We start from the raw sequence: 17,879 nt of genomic DNA on the forward strand, positions 1-17,879 counted from the left end.
GGGACAAATAGAAGGTCCTGAGCTTCAACTCTGGTATCTCACATGAACCAAAGTAAATGTGCCTGCCCTCAGTCTAGGATCCCCAGCAAAAAAAGAAGGAAAAAGGAAGTGTGATAGAACCATATAGTCAAACATCATCTAACAACAGCAAGGCACAAATTATAGATACATGTGGCAATAGAAACTAACTCACAGATACCAGATGCAAAAAAAAAATATTATGATGCCTGTATATAAGAAAAATCTAATTTATAAAAAAAGGAGATAGGTAAGAACAAGAGTAGGACTAGCTACGGAGAGCTAGATAGAAGCTGGGTAGAAGCAGGAGAGAACTAGTTATTGGTTCAAATATACCTAGCATTGAATGCATTTCTTCCTGGTTATACTTTGTAATTCTTTGAGTTCTTCTAAAACCAAGGAAAAATTCAAATTTTTATAAAAAAAAAAAACAAGTGGATCACATCCCCCTGTTTTTTAATGGAGTGAGTGATTTGGGATTTGCACCCCAACTACTCAAAGGTTCCAGCTTTGTACCAAGGAAGTGCACTGAGCAAAATTGGCTGTATGAAAGGCAGGTGCCTTTAACTCTCTGTGCAATATCTCCCCAACCCCAATTCAGCCCACTGAATTCCTAAAGGAAGGAAAGAAGGAATTACTTCCACTCTTTTTTTCTGGAAACTGCCAGACAGAGAAATAATCCAGTGACCTAAAGGACTTAACTTCTGCTGGCAGGAACTCTGAAGCAACTCAGTTGCAGTGCCTGGCATACAACCCAGGTAGTTTGGATAAAGGGAATCAGTTCCACATGTGTTTAGGCCTCCCCTGGAAGGTGAGGTCACTCTCTTCCTGAGACACATGTAGGAACAAGTAGTACTGAGAGGACAGTGAGATAAAACACGGTGATAAGGCACTTACTTTGTATATGGAAAACGAGTTTGACCCCAACATTCTACGGTTCCCTGAGCCCTACCAGGAGTGATATTTAGGCAGAGTCAGGAGTAAGCCCTAAAGTTTTTGGTTGTGACTCCAAAATACATATCTATAAACCTTAATCTCTTGTTTTGTTTAGGGCAACACCCAACAGTGCTCAGGGCTCAATCATGCTTTTGTATTCAGGGATCACTGGTGACAGAGCTTGGGAATGGAACCTTAGGCTACATGTAAGGCACCGGACCCATTGTACTATTTCTCCAGCCTCCAAAATCTAAATCTTTAGGAACAGAGAGATAGTACTGGGGTTAGTGTGCTTGCCCCTGCCTGCCACCAAACCTGGCTTGATTGTTCCTTAAGCACTGCCAAATGTGGCACAAAAACTTTTAAGAAAAAAGTTCATAGAGAGGACAGGCACATTATAAAACTAAAAAATAAATAAAAAAGATTAAATGAAAGATGAAACCACAGCAACGGCTTTAAAGCCACAAAATCCAAGCCAACATATCCAAACCCAGGTCTTTAAAAGGCCAATTTTCAAAGGCTACAGCGGCAAAGCCAGGCCCACGCATTCACAGTTCTCAGCAGCATGGCTTACTGCATGCACCAAACCCAGAGGCAGAATGGAGGCTCCCAGCTGGACATCTCCTGAGCCATTCTTTGAATCACAGCGCACACTTCACAGCTTCATGCCAGAAACATGCACACAGGCACAGGGAAAGCTTACTCAGTGTAGGAATTAGCGAGCTGCGGGCCAGCTACATATAGAAGGAAAGAGCATTTGAGGGGACCCAGGGTTCTCTGGTTCACCCAGATCAATCTGTTGTGGTCCAGCTCTTCTATAAGGCTTGTTTACATGTTCAGCTCCGTAGTTCAAATGGCTTCACAGAACAAGAGCATTAAGATGCATGAAGCTAATTAACTTCCACAGTCAAGTCTCCGGGATGCTTTTACGTTTGTAGGGAAATTTGCAGTTACCTCCCACCTCACAGTTTTAGACACGGTTAAAACACCTACAAACCCTTCCACCCATTGCTGTTTTGCAGAATTGCTGATTTCAACACTGATCATTGGAAATTCCCCTCCCTTCTCCCCGCTTCTGATTGGACATAGAAAAGAAATGAAGTGGGTTTTTTTTTTTTAAGTTGTTTTTCTTTATTTCTCTTGCTGTTTGAATTTTGGGCTACATCCAGGAATGCTCAGGCTCTGCACCAAGGGATCACTCCTGGCAGGACTCAGGGGACTTTATGAGGTGGTGAGAATCAAATCAGGATTAACCATGTACAGGACAAGAGCACTGTCTGCTGTACTATTGCTCTAGGCCCCATGAAATGAAATGTTTTTAAGCTTTTCTTTTTGCTGTTTTTCTAAGACAACATTTTAGCAGTAGGGGTGGAAGTTGAGATGGAGGAGGAGATGAGGTTGAGTGAATGGAATATTTTCACTAATGGTAGAAAGGAATGCTGACATTTTAATTGTGTGGTTTTTTTTTTTTTAGTTGAGATATACCTCACATATGTAAAAGTCAGCCTTTTAATAAAAATGTTTTAAATGTCAAAACCATTGTAAATACATTACCTAAACCATAAAAATGTTAAAAGTAAAATATCAGATGAAAGAGAAGTCACCCTTTTATTTAATAAAAATTGTAGTGACTTACTATTGTATACAGCACTCTATATTTTAGTAATTTCACATTTTAATATATATATGAACCAGTCTACACTTTCAAAACCAAATTGATGGTTTTTATATTTGTTTACTATTGTGGTGAACACACCAGTCAGGAGTCACCAGGATAAAAACTAGGGGAGGGGAACTAATAGTTTCTGGGACCAAAGCTAAAGCTTTGCACTTCTAACGGTGATATCATCAGCATAATGATTTTTACAATAAAAGGTTATTTTTTCCTTTTTGGTTTTTGGGTCACATGGTGCAGTGCATATAGGATTCTGGGGACCAAACCAGGGTTGGCTGCATGTAAGGCATGCACCTTACTTGCTGGATTATCTTTCCATATCCTGTTATTTTTTATGGGAACAGAGAGATTCCCAAACAGTGCTTGAGAGAGACACAGGGCCACTCTGTGATCTCAGTCAACCACACCTGTATTTCCATCTGAAATCCCAAGTAGGGCCACTTGGGCCCTACCATCCAGAAACCTCCAGGGCTACATCCTACAATACTCGGGAGGATACCATGCCAAGAATCAAAATAAGGTCAGTAGCAGGCAAGGCAAGAGCCTAATCCTGTACTATCACTCTCTCTCTCTGGTCCCACATGTATGGTTTTGAACTATGTCTGTTAGAACTGATTTGTGCTATCATGAAGTGTTCACATGTCAGTTGTAAATGAGATCAAATAGAGGCTGTATTTGGGACTCCATCACTACCCAAACCACAAAGCCCACCACTCTGTGCTTAGCACCTCAAAAGGAAAGACTAAGCTATAGTCAGTCTGAGCAGCTCAAGAGACAGAAAAAGCACATTGCCCGAAATATTAACTCCACAGAAGTCAACCAGACTTAACCAGCTTGTGTCAAGCTGGGACTCAATGTTGACCCTTCACTGACTCACCCTCATTAGAATATGAAAAATCACATCCAGAAGTGGAGCTTTAACATGATAATTGGACATGAAGCCATGGGAAGCATATTTTGCCTACTGTGTCTGCTTCCAGCATCTTCCTGCCCCTCCTAGTTTAGGTGTTTCTCCTTTCCTGCCTCTGCCTCTCCCTCTGTCCAAGACAACAGCCTTTGCTAGCTGTTTTCCTGTGTTCAGGAAGAAGCCTCACTAAAGACAGCCTGAGTCTCTCTTGTTCTTGGGTCAATTTCTGTTGAGCAGAGAGCCAGCCAGATTCATGAGGTCTTAAGGTAAGTCAAACTAACATAGGTTTTTTTTGGGTCACACCGGGCAGCTCAGGGGTTACTCCTGGCTCAGAAGTCGCCCCTGGCAGGCACAGGGGACCATATGGGATACCGGGATTTTAACTGCTGTCCTTCTGCATGAAAGGCAAACGCCTTACCTCCATGCTATCTCTCCGGCCCCAAACTAGCATAGGTTAATATCATATAGTAATCAAAATCAAGAACTGACTTTTATTGATTTATTTTCTGATATATGGAGCTGGAGCAGTGGTGCAATGGTAGGGTGTTTGCCTTGCACATGCTATCCTAGGACAGACCGCAATTTGATCCCCCAGCATTCTATATGGTCCCCCAAGCCAGGAGCGATTTCTGAGCGCATAGCCAGGAGTAACCACTGAGCATCACTGGGTCTAGCCCAAAAGGCAAAATAAAATAAAATAAAATGGAAAACCTGATTTATTTTCTATAATTTCATTTTCCTTCCCTCTAATTTTATAGGCAAGAGCAAGAAATATGAAGGAAATTTGTTATGTGCCTGCTAAATAAAGGGGAAGGTTGGGATGGGTGGGAAACTGATGACATTAGTGCAAGGAAGGTCACACTAGTGATAAGATTGGTGTGGAATATTGCATGCCTGAAACAATTGTATTATGAACAACTTTGTAAATCACAGTGTTTTCATCTAAAAATTAAGTATTTTAAAGAAGTCCAACTAAGAAAACTATCCCCATTTTTCTCCTTGTTCTTTGAGCATTGGTGCTTCTCCAAGTGAAGCCTGCAGGAGAAGCAACAATCACCGGGCAGCTTGTTAGAGGTGCAAATTCTTGGGCCACACCCCAGATGTACTCACTAGAAAATCAATGGGGTCCTACAATCTATATTTTGGTAAGCCCTGAGAGTAAAATTTGAGAACCATTGTTTGAGGTCAGAAAAGGGCCATAGTTTCAAAAAAAAACAAAAAACAAAAATGAGGCCGGTGAGGTGGCACTAGAGGTAAGGTGTCTGCCTTGCAAGCACTAGCCAAGGAAGGACCGCGGTTTGATTCCTGGGCATCCCATATGGTCCCCCCAAGCCAGGGGCAATTTCTGAGCACTTAGCCAGGAGTAACCCCTGAGCATCAAATGGGTGTAGCCCGAGAAACAAAAACAAAAACAAATAAAACAGAAAAGGGCATTAGTTTCATACAACTTAAATTTTCTTTTTTTAATTTTTGGGCCCACCTGTGGCACTCAGGCAATACTTCTGGCTTTGAGATCAGAAATTACTCCTGGCAGGCTCAGGAGACCATATGGGATGCTGGGGATTGGCTGTGTGCAATACAAATATGCTACCTGCTGTACTATCACTCCAGCCCCAGATAATTTCAATTCATACATATTTAATATAAATCAGATTTATTTATGGAATCTCTTTCAATTCAATCCATTAATTTTATTTTATTTTTTGGTTTTTGGGTCACACCCGGCAGCGCTCAGGGGTTACTCCTGGCTCTGCACTCAGAAATTACTCCAAGCAGGCTCGGGGGACCATATGGGATGCTGGGATTCGAACCACCATCCTTCTGCATGCAAGGCAAACTCCTTACCTCCATGCTATCTCTTCGGCCTCTCAATCCATTAGTTTTGTTCTGCCAAATGACCAGATACTAGGAGCTAAATTTACTTATTTATATAGGTGTTTGGGCCACAAAGTGCTGGGATTGAACTTGTGCCTCCTACACACAAAGCATGCACGTAGTACCTAGAGCTACTCTATGAACTTAATAGCTAAAAGAATGAATATGAGTCCCAAGTGGTGCTCAGAAGGCCTTGTCCTAATTCTCAGGTAACTGGGCTCAGTTCATAGTTCGAAGCAAGGGTTGGGAAAGACTGGAGAGACGTACAGTGGATAGAGTGTTTGCCTTGAATGCAGTCAAAAGAGGTTCAATCCCTGACATTGCATATAAACCCACAAACACCAGCATGAGTGATTCCTGTGAACATAGCTAGATATAAGCTCTGAGCATAGTTGGTTGTGACCCAACACAGCCACCCCACAACAAAAACAAAAGAAGTTTATAATATTGCAGACCTATATCAGAAAACAGTAATAATTTTAGAAGGATCAAATTAAAATATATCTCTAAAAGAATCAGAAAAATAAGGAAAAGCAAAACCAAAAAATAGAATTATAGCAATTAAAATAGAAGTCAAAGAGATATTAGTATAAAGAACTGGTATGGAGAAACTAAAAAGGAAAAGATAGAAATCCCATATGATCTTGTAATAGCTCTCCTAAATATCTGAAATATAAAAATGATATTTTGAAAAGATATGTTTGTCCCTATGTTCATTACAGTATTATTCACAATCGCCAAAACATGGAATCAACCTAAAGGCCAGTCAACAGATGGTTGGATAAAGAGCTCTTGTATATAACCAATGTATTATTACTTTGACATTAAAAAGATGAAAAATACACTTTGGAACAAAATGAATAAAGCTTGAGGTGATTATATTAACTAAAATTGTAGTGAAAAAATTAGGAACAGAAGTGGGTATCTAGATGGAAGACCTCTGGGTGACCTATTCTGGGAACAGGGCAGAGATGAATAGGTCATAAATCACAAAGTTATGCCTAGAACAGAGAAGAGCCAGATCGATTAGGAAAGGAGCAGGGTCACAGAAACAATTAGCAAAAGTCTATATGGAACCTAAGATAGAATGTATCACTCACTAATAGTACCAAGCATTAGGTGTGTTAGTACCCACTGTTTATGTTAAATGAGAAAATTGTTCCCATAGAATTGGTGTATCTATATCTAAGCTATATAAACTCTGTGTGAACTGCGTTCAGGGCTTGACATATTTTTGGCATTAGCGAGGAGTCCACGTACATAATTAAAGCTGGCTCTCCCTCTAATCTCTCAAGTGTTTGCGCCTATTTCTTGGTCAGATTTCTATTCCAAAACAAGTAAGGAAGTGAAAGACAGTTACTAAAAGATTTCACTCATATATGAAATGCGAATTACTGAAGCAAATGAGTTGGCAAGTAACAACGAAACACCCTCTTAGATTTGGATGAAACTCTGGAAATTACCAGATGGAAAGCAAAGGAACTGAAGGAGCAGTGAGGAGAGGGTTTTTGAGGTGGTGAGGTTATATGGAACTTTGGTGGTGATAGTGACACATACTGGGGTGAAACGCTAATCTTCTGAAATTCCAAATCGAAAACAAATTATAACTCAATGAATAAAAGAAAGACATTAGTGAAATATAAATAAAAATGTAATTCAAAAGATCAATGGAACCAGAAGTCAGTTGTTTGGGGGGGGGGGGGAATCAACAAAATAACTACCCAGATAGCTAGTACAGCATGTGACCAACCTAGGTTTGCTCCCCAATACCCGCAGATGGTCCTCTGAGCCCATTAGGAATGATCCCTGAACACAGAGTCAAGCATAAGCCCTGAATACCACCAGGCATTGCCCCCAAATCAAAGAAGTGGGATAAGAAATATTAATAAACAGGTTCTGAGGGATGGCTTTAATCAGCAGTTATTAGCAGGCATCCTGGTGATTTCCTGAGACTTGGTTGGTTCGTTGGTGGATGACATATTGGAACTCACTTCCAATATGTGAGACCCTGAGAGCTGATTCCCAGGTGAGATCCACTACCCCAGGCTAACAGCTAAAGAGGCACTAACAGGCTGAGAGGCACTCACTTAGGCCAAGCAAACAGACTAAGCCTTCCTAGTCTACTTGGGAGCAAACAAGTAGCAGATCTACTAATAGAAATCACCTTAGCTCCTTCTCCTCCTTCTGTCTTTATTCCTTCCCTCCTTCCATTCTTTCTCTTCCTTCTCTTTCCTTCTCTCTATACATTCTTCCTTTCTTCCTGCTTTCATCTTCCTTTCCCTTCCTTCCCTTCTCTTTCTTTCCTTCTTTGTTCTCTGCTTTCCTTTCCCTTCGCACCCTTTCTTTTCCATTATTTCCCAGCCCTTTCCCTCCTATTCCTTTCCTTCTCTTCTCCCTTCCTTCCTATCTCCTTTTCTCCTTTTTCCTACCTTCCTCTTCCCTTGCTTCTCTCTCCTTCTCTTCACTATCTTCCTCCTTCCTTCCTCCCTCCATCCTTTCTTCCTTCCTTTCTAGACAAAAAAAGAAATCACCTTAGGAGACCACTCAAAGCTTCTATTGAGCACCAGAGAGCTTTCTTGATAAGTAAAATGGTAATAAAAGATAGAAATAAACAGGAGGGTTTAACACTTGTACATATATACACCAAAGAAGAAGCATTAAAATACATTAAGTATGGGGGCCGGAGAGATAGCACAGCAGTGTTTGCCTTGCAAGCAGCCGATCCAGGACCTAAGGTGGTTGGTTCGAATCCCAGTGTCCCATATGGTTCCCCGTGCCTGCCAGGAGCTATTTCTGAGCAGATAGCCAGGAGTAACCCGTGAGCACCTCCGGGTGTAGCCCAAACACCAAACAAACAAACAAACAAAAAAACATTAAGTACTACTAACAGGCTTGAAGAGACATTGACAGCAGCACACTAGTATCTGGGAACTTTAACACCCCATCCCACCATCTGCCACATCCAGCAAAATGAAGAATAATAAGAAAACAACCTTAAAATAGGCAGAAGTTAGAAAAGCTACATTTAATAAGCCACTCATGGGGTTCTCCACCCCAAAGAGCTAAATACATTATTTCATTTGTTTTTTTTGTTTATTTGTTTTTTGTTTTTAGGGGGCAATATCCCATAGTGCTCAGCACTTACTTTTGGATCTGTGCTCAGGAATCACTCCTGTAATGCTCAAGTGACCACTGACAGGGAGGAATTTGAACTGAGGTCAGCCGTATACAAGGCAAGCTCTTTCAGCTCTGTACGATATATCCCTCTGACTCCAAATAAACCTTCTTTTTTTTTTTTGTTTTGTTTTTGTTTTTGTTTTTGGGCCACACCCGGCGGTGCTCAGGGGTTACTCCTGACTATCTGCTCAGAAATAGCTCCTGGCAGGCACGGGGGACCATATGGGACACCGGGATTCGAACCAACCACCTTTGGTCCTGGATCGGCTGCTTGCAAGGCAAACACCGCTATGCTATCTCTCCGGGCCCCAAATAAACCTTCTTAACCAGGGCAAATAGAATATTTTTGAGAATAAACCATGTGCTGGAACAAAAAACAAGTATAAAGATTAAAATTACGTATATGAAGCTTTATGGTGACACATTGGAGCTGGCATGGTAAGAGAAAATTGTACACCTAAAGTGTTTGAATATTTATACTCTGAAAACTAATGTTACTTCAACAGCAGCAAAAAGTTTTTAAGCATCATTTTCCTCAGTAAGAAAATAAAGTGACTAAACCTGAGCACTAGAGGATATGGCCCAAAGCCACAAATTAAAAATAAAAGTTTGTAAAAAAAAAAAATAAATAAAAGTTTGTTATTTCTTACAGTTTTTTCCTTATATAAATGCATATAGGAAGGAATACATACTAATACATGCAGACACACTTTAGTGTAGTTTCCTGATTGTTCTTTACTTATTATCACAATGTAAGCATTTTTCCAAGTTCAAAAAACAAAGGGCTTGTTCTGCATTTTGTGATGCTGGGAATCAAACCTTGATATATAACTTTCATATATGAGGAACCACATGCTCTAAGACTGAGCTACATTCCCAACCCCCCAAAATGGAAGTTTTTAAGAGTGAACAGTTTTTCCATTAATTTTTTTTATCATCTTTCATGTAATAATTTCCCCCAAATTAGATATTTGAGTGGTTCTGAATATTTTATAATGATAAATTTCCCATATTAATCTACATCAAGCTTGACATACTTTTGTGACTGTTTCCTTAAGAAACTTTTGAAATGCTAAGTTAAATGGTCTGAAAATCCTCAACATATTTTTTCTTTTTTTCTTTTATTTATTTTTTGGCTTTTGGGTCACACCTGGTGGTGCTCAGGGGTTACTCCTGGCTCTGCACTCAGAAATCATTCCTGGTAGGCACAGGGGACCATATTGGATGCTGGAAATTGAACCAGGGTCTGTCCTGTGTTGGCCACATGCAAGGCAAATGCCCTACTGCTGTGCTATCTCTTTGGCCCCTCAACATATCCTTTAGACTATAAGCAGTATAATGAGGTTATTTATTGTTGATGTCATTGAACAGATTATTGGTATTTTTAAAACTTTTGTCAATTTTCTTGGCAAAAAATAATATCTTAAGGTCATCAATGAGTTTGCATCATAAAATGTCAAAAAGATTTAAGAATAAAGCAAATGCTTACTATATAACCCAGCATTGTTAATCCAATGGATTTTTCCCAAGTGAAAAGAAAGACTAGAAAGACTTTGGTAAGCCCAAGATGGAAACTATCTAAATATTCATCAACTGAAAAATGAAAAACCAAGTGGTGGTATATACATGTTATTGTGATTACTATTCAGCAATAGAAAGAAATGATAAATTAACACATGAGCTAAGATCATGAATCTCAATATTGTGCTAACTGAAAGAAGCCAGACACAAAAGACTACAAGTAGGTGATTCTAGAAATTTAATGCAAAAACAGTTCAGTAATTTTCTGGCCTGCTACCATTTCTTGACCAAGAAAGAGGTAAGTAGGATAGAATCTCAGAAAAATATAAAAGAACTGTATTTTAATAATACCGGTGGTTATACAACTATAAGCAAAGTCCATCAAACTTGACCTTTAAAATGGGTGAATTTTATTGTGCATAAATGATGCTTCAAGAGAGGTAGTGGAAATCAAAACATCAGCAAAATCTGCTCATGAAAATTTTGGGAAAAGCAAACTTTTTTCATTTCTGTGTATTTAAGTTGTTATCTGTATTCATACATACTCTATGTAGCTATAATTATAGAATGTATGGAAATTTATGTTTTAGACATTTTTATATTGCATTTAACATATTTCTATAAAATATTCATGATTATAATTTTAAATAATTCCATATAATTTTTAAAGCTCAGAACCATGGCTGTTCTGTTAACAAGTGAATGACCAACTTTTACAGTAGATGATTCCTTTTCAATATTTGGATGCCACCAAGTGGACAAACTTATGTTGCTGAAACTGAAGAGATCATTTTTACAAATTTTATAAATACAACATCTATGACTAAATTTTTCATTTAAAAATTAAAAATTAAGCATTTTAATGCAACATCTTACCAAACTATGATTCTCATATATTTGGGGGGAGGAGCAACTCTGAGTTGCTCCTGAGATCTCTAAGATTTCCTGAGAGAAATCTGAGTCTAGGGTAATCCATGAAAAAAAAAAAAAAAAAAAAAAACATCCTGCTGAATCAAGTCCTTGACAAATTAGAACCAGGGTCTAATCAGTGGTCCTCAAACTACAGCCCATGGGCCACATATTATATTTGTTCCCATTTTGTTTCTTTACTTCAAAATAAGATATATGCAGTATGCATAGAAATTTGTTCAAAGTTTTTTTTTTTTGTTTGTTTGGTTTTTTTTTGTGGTTTTTGGGTCACACCCGGCAGTGCTCAGGGGTTATTCCTGGCTCCAGGCTCAGAAATTGCTCCTGGCAGGCACGGGGGACCATATGGGACGCCGGGATTCGAACCGATGACCTCCTGCATGAAAGGCAAATGCCTTACCTCCATGCTATCTCTCCGGCCCCTGTTCAAAGTTTTTGTTTTTACTACAGTCCAGCACTCCAAAAGACTGAGAGACAGTGAACTGGCCCCCTGTTTAAACAAGTTTGAGGACCACTGGTCTAAGTGATAGATTTGGGTCTGTCTATCTTAAAACTTAGAGAAAATAATTTTGGCTACTTTCAATGCAAGTAGCCAAGTTGGTGACTTCCAACAGAACAGAAAGCTCTGCCAAGAGGTACAAAAGAACTATGAAACAGTACTCAGGGCTTACTTCTGGCTCTGCACTCAGGAATTACTCCCTGGCAGGGATAAGGGGATGATTTGTGGTGCCAGGAGTCAAACCCTGGTCAGCTTCATGAAATGGCTACTAGCTATTTCTTTGGCCCTGCTGAGTCACCAGTCCCAATTTCCCTGGCCTCCCCTTTTAAAGCTTTTACTATTGAATTGAAATAGCAACTGGCTAGAGTCACAAAAAGAAAGATAATTGTAGGGAACCATTTGGTCCTTTCAGTGTCAAAAAGAATGGCTTCATCCAAAGAATGCCTTTGAATGATTGACAACTGCCCACCAGCAAACAGGGGGATGAACAAAGCTCTGCTTGTTTCTCAATAATTTCTTCTGACACTTCTTTTTTTGTTTGTTTTTGGGTCTCAGGGGTTACTCCTGGCTCTATGCTCAGAAATTGCTCCAGGCAGGCTCAGGGAACCATATGGGATGCTGGGATTTGAACCACTGTCCTTCTGCATGCAAGACAAACACCCTATCTCCATGCTATCTCTCTGGCCTCTTTTCTGACACTTCTAACTTGTTCCCTCTTGCTATATCACCCCCTATAAACTGAAAAGAAAGAGTTAGAAAAAACTGGCAGACACACAGTACAGCAGATCAGGTACTTGGCCTTGCATACAGCCCACTCTAGTGATCTTTGAATGCAGTGTCAGAAATAAGCTCTGAAAAAAGAAAAATGTCAGGCAGGGGGAAAGGCAAAATGGAAACTGGGAATATTTGTGGCAGGAAATGTGCACTGGTGAAGGATGGTGTACATTGCCTGACTGAAGCTCAGTCATGAAAAACTTTGCAACTGTATCTCAGAATGATTCAATTAAAAAAATTCTACAAGAAAAGGAAATAAGCTCTGAGCACATGCTCAGATGTAAACATTTCCCCCCCCAAAAAAAATCCACCCCAAACTCTAGACATGTCCCTGTGAAGAGGGATTCAATAAGTCCATAGAGTGAAAAGTTGAAGAGATAAACTATTTTCTGAGATAAAACATGACTTGATTGCAATAAATGATAGCACCTGAATTCCAATAACATCTTTTTCTTATTTAATAAAATTCTTTTTTGTTTGTTTTTATTTTGTTTTTGGGTCACACCCGGCAGCACTCAGGGGTTATTCCTGGCTCTGTGCTCGGAAATCGCTCCTGGCAGGTTCAGGGGACCATATGGGATGCCGGGATTCGAAATGCTATCCTTCTGCATGAAAGGCAAACACCCAACCTCCATGCTATCTCTCCAGCCCCTTAATAAAACTTCTTTTTTGGTGATTTTTTTGGGGGGGGCACACCCGTTTGATGCTCAGGGGTTACTCCTGGCTAAGCGCTCAGAAATTGCCCCTGGCTTGGGGGGACCATATGGGACGCTGAGGGATCGAACCGCGATCTTTCCTTGGCTAGCGCTTGCAAGGCAGACACCTTACCTCTAGCGCCACCTCACCAGCCCCAATAAAACTTCTTAATAGAAATTATATTCATTCAATAAAAACTCAATGGGCCATAGATACAGTGAGCTCAAAGGGGAGAGCACTTGCCTTGCATGTATGTACTTAGTCCTAGGTACAATTCCTAGTACCACAAAAAATATAAAAATGATAAAGGTAGAGAAGAGCAGACATGAAAAACTTTCCAGTTACTTTTGTGACAGATTAACCCTATTCCCAGAGACAACCGTTAACAATTTGAATAAATTTTTACAGAAATATTTCCTGTACATATATTTTCATTATATACCTCCCAATGCAGATATTTAATTCAATGCCCCTATCTTATCACACAACGATGCTTTTCACTTAACAAAAATATCCTGATGTTCATAGTACATCAAGACAATATACAGTATAAGTTTCTCATCCATTTTAAAGTCCTATCAAATGCCATCATAAAAATGGTGTGGAGGATAATGAAGTAGTTGCTTCTTAAAATGGACAATCAATCTTGTCCTATTTTTTTTTGGGGGGGCCCCACACCCGGCAGCGCTCAGGGGTTACTCCTGGCTATCTGCTCAGAAATAGCTCCTGGCAGGCATGGGGGACCATATGGGACGCCGGGATTTGAACCAACCATCTTAGGTCCTGGGTCGGCTGCTTGCAAGGCAAACGCCACTGTGCTATCTCTCCAGCCCCAATCTTGTCCTATTTTTAATTATTATTGTCTTACCTGAAATTTTCTGGGCTAATTTGATTCCTGCTTCAATAGGATCTGAGTTCACAACTTCATCTAGAATACCCAGCTTGAGTGCTTCACTGGCTGAAATATGTCTCCCTAAAATAAAACAAAACACAACAAAATATAAGAACTCAAAGAACAGTGTAAGACTAAAGCAAAAGCATTTCACTGTCTCTCATAGGAAGGTTATCTATCCTGGATATCTAGATCTATTATTATATTATCTATTATTGTTGTTGTTGTTGTGCCACACCCAGCACTTTTGAGGGGTTAATCCCAGGAGATTTGCTCCAGGCACTGCTCAGGGAATCAAAACCAGGCCTATGCTTTGCAAAATATATGCCCAGTCATTTAAATCATTTCTCAATCCCTGAAGAGCTATTATGAAGTGAAACAATTAAGTACTACATTGGCAGCTACAGTGGAGAGAAAATTGCAGAAAAAAAAAAAAAGCAAAAACTTGAGTTCACACTCTAACTTTCTTTGAAGAGCTATATTGGGACCAAAAATTTCCTCACTGGTAATTTCCTCACATGCTTAACTTAGTAAATCTAAGTTATAAATGCTCGACTATAGTCTCTGAATAGTCTTCAAATCTCTATAGAAGCACTTAGAAACTATATACTGGTATATAAAGATCCTATGATTGGTTTATAATAGAGGAATGGCAAAAAAAAAAAAAAAAAAGAGGTGGGGCCTGTTTGTATAGTAGCAAAGAGCTTTTTATTGGTAATAACAAAAAATAAAAAAAAGCACAAACATTCCTATACTTGGGTAGGCAGGGAAGAAGTTATTTAGTTAAAATTATGTAAATTATAATAAAATTATTAGAAAGGACAAATTGAATGAACTTCCACCATTTAGGGACTATGTATCATTTTGACCCTTTCCTAGAGTTTAGGAATGGCTGAGCATTGGAAGCCTCCTACTTCAGAAGTAAGCAACAGCAACAAAACACCCAGATATTGTTCCTTCAAAGCAGTGGCAGGTAAGATGTAGACCATCATCAAAAATGTAGCCAAGTAGTTTATTGAATATTATTTTTGTTTTTATTTTGGGGTCACATTCAACAATTCTCAAGGATAAGTTCTGGCTTTGCATTCATAAATCACTCCTGAGAGCTCAGGGGATGATATGGGATGCCAGAAATCAAACCCAGATTGGCTGTGTGCAAGGCAAGCGTCTTACCTCCTATAGTCTCTCTCTTTCTCTCTCTCTCTCTTTCCCCTTGAGAATTCTGTTTTATTTTTTTTTGTTTGTTTGGGCTACACACGGTGACATTCAGGGGTTACTCCTGGCTATGTGCTCAGAAATTGCTCCTGGCTTGGGGGGCCATATGGGACGCTGAGGGATGGAACTGCAGTCGGTCCTAGGTCAGCCACGTGCAAGGCAAACGCCCTAACACTGCGCCACCACTCTGGCCCCAATTCTGTTTATTTTTTAATTGAATTACTGGTAATACACAATTACGAAATTGTTCATGATAGGGTTTTAGTCATACAATGTCCAACACCCTTCGTCAGTATAGAATTCCCCACCATCGGTGTCCATAGTTTCCAACCTGCCCTCTCCCCTGCCTGCCTCTATGGCGGACATTTTTCTTCCCCAGCCCCTTCCTTTATTTTCCTTTTAGACAGTGTGGTTTGCAATATTGTTACTGAGGGGTATCATGCATATGATTTTATCTCCTTTCAGTTCCCAGTTCTTGTCTAGTGGTATCATTTCCAATTATTGTAGTCATAGTGGTCTCTCCTCTGCCTTAACTGGACTTCCTTGCTATTTGTGACAAGCTTCCTACCGGGGGCTGGTCCCCCTGGCCCTCGTCTCTATTGTCTTTGGATATTATTAAAAAAACTATCTTTTATATATAAATCTCACTCTATAAATATATACATGTATCTCATAAATGAGCGAATCATTCTGTTTATTCCTTTCCCTCTGACTCATTATTGAGAATTCTTTGCAGGCTTTAGTGCCCCTAAAATGCAAGAGCTTAACTCTCACTTTACAGATAGCGACATCTAGTGCCAGTTGGTGGAAATGCCTGAAGATTCAGCGTCCAGCAGAGAATGGCAGCTCCAAGAGGTTACAGAGTCTGATAAAGGTTCTCACTCAGTGGAGTAAATATGTAATTTTATTTTCACAGTTTAAAAGGGAATGAGGAATACAGGCATCCCTGAACATAGTGTCAGAGCAAGTAAATTACCTTGTTGCCAGAGGCATCTAGCTTTATGAGAAGTGCTAACGGTTAACAGTTCCAAATCTCTGCTATTCTTAATTTTGGTGGGTGTCATCTCTGGGACAATCCCTCCCTCTCCAGATGATGATGATGATGATGATGATGATGATGATGATGATGATGATGGTTATCATCATCATCATCATCATCATCATTATTATTATTCTGTTTCAAGGCTCCAAAGATAAAGAACCCCATCTACCTTGCTGGAGTCTAGGAATTGAAATTCTTTTACTCATTCTCTTTTATTAATGCCTTGTCCTCAATGTCATAAAAGCCATTGTCCAATAAACCTAACTTTAGGTCTACTGTAAGAAGCCTCCAGAGCAACTGTAATTTAATCTCCTCTGCATCAAACTAATAAACTAAATTTCCCCCATTTTCTTTGTGGTTCTTTATCTAAATCTTGAGAAAATAAAACTTCCTACATGACACCTTTTCCAGATTGGGGACAAAGGGAGGGGGCAGCCCTGCACTGCTCAAGGGCTCTTCTTGGCTCTATACTCAGGAGTAACCTCTGATGTAAATCAGGGACATTGAAAAGGAAGTGCCTTAACCTCTGTACTCTTCTGTCCCATATGCCATTTTAAAAATCTCCTTGAGGGCGGGAATGATTGCACAGCAGGTAGGGTGCTAGCCTAATCCAGGTATGATTCTGGCATCCCACATAACCCAGAGTACAGCCAGGAGTGATCCCTTGAACAAAGAGCTGGGATTAATTCCTGAGCATGTTGGATATGGCCTCCAAACAAAACAAAAATAAACAAACAAAATTTGTTTTTGCTTTTTTTTGTGTGTGTGGTTTTTGGGTCACACCCAGCAGTGCTCAGGGGAAACTCCTGGCTCCATGCTCAAAATTGCTCCTGGCAGTTATGGGGGACCATATAGAAAGCTGGATTCGAACTGATGACCTTCTGCATGAAAAACAAACGCCTTACCTCCATGCTATCTCTCTGGCCCCCAAAATTTGTTTTGAAATGGCAGCTTGGCTAAGGTAGATCCTTAGAGCTGTAGTACCAGTTGCCTCACAGCCAGGTATGGCTCTAGAACAACTAAAGAGTACAATTCCCTGCAACAAAAGATCGGTGAGCACTAAGGCCAGGGGTGCAAGTTCTAGTGAGAGCAAGTCAAGGAGCACTGCCAGAACACACTCCAGCCCAGCAGGCAAGAAGTGTGACTCAGAAGGGAGTATAAGGATGGAACTAAAATGTGTAATGGGAGCATGAACCCCGCCCCCGCCAGTGAGTACCACAGTCAAGTTGTTCAGGCACTGGTACCTGAGATGTGGGAACACCATAATCAAGCAATCTCTGTCATCAATATTAACAAAAGAGAGGGAAGAGGAGGATTGTGCAAATTACAAGATGGGTGTATGATTCTAATGTTGACTTTCTTCTAATTGACCCTTTCTCTGCAAATCAGGATTCATTTTACCTCTTCTCTTCATCATGTCAAGAATAATACTATTGGGGCTGGAGAGATAATACAGTGGTAGGGCATTTGCCTTACATGCGGCCATCCCCGGATGAACCCAGGTTCAATTCCGGCATCTCATATGGTCCCAAATTACCAGGAGCAATTTCTGAGTGCAGGAACAGGAGTAACTCCTGAGCATCACTGGATGTGGCCCAAAAACCAAAAACAAAAAAAAAAAAAAAAAAAGTACTATTTCTTTAAGCAGCGATCTTTTGGAAAAGGCTATCGTACTTTACTTGATTTCTTTACATAAAAAAATATACATTTTATTCCTCATTTTCC

At 39.9% G+C, this 17,879-nt stretch overlaps 1 protein-coding gene across 1 annotated transcript in view; it reads right to left on the reverse strand.

Annotated features, from left to right (window-relative positions):
• The window catches only part of EHHADH (enoyl-CoA hydratase and 3-hydroxyacyl CoA dehydrogenase), a 69,138-nt gene that overhangs the window by 18,362 nt on the left and 32,897 nt on the right, over nucleotides 1-17,879 (reverse strand). Inside the window, exon 5 of the mRNA XM_049775912.1 lies at nucleotides 13,874-13,978. Coding sequence (XP_049631869.1) covers nucleotides 13,874-13,978 — 105 coding nt within the window. The remainder of the gene's footprint in view (nucleotides 1-13,873; nucleotides 13,979-17,879) is intronic.

This window comes from Suncus etruscus, chromosome 6, assembly GCF_024139225.1.
Source record: "Suncus etruscus isolate mSunEtr1 chromosome 6, mSunEtr1.pri.cur, whole genome shotgun sequence".
In the NCBI taxonomy this organism is placed as follows: domain Eukaryota; kingdom Metazoa; phylum Chordata; class Mammalia; order Eulipotyphla; family Soricidae; genus Suncus; species Suncus etruscus.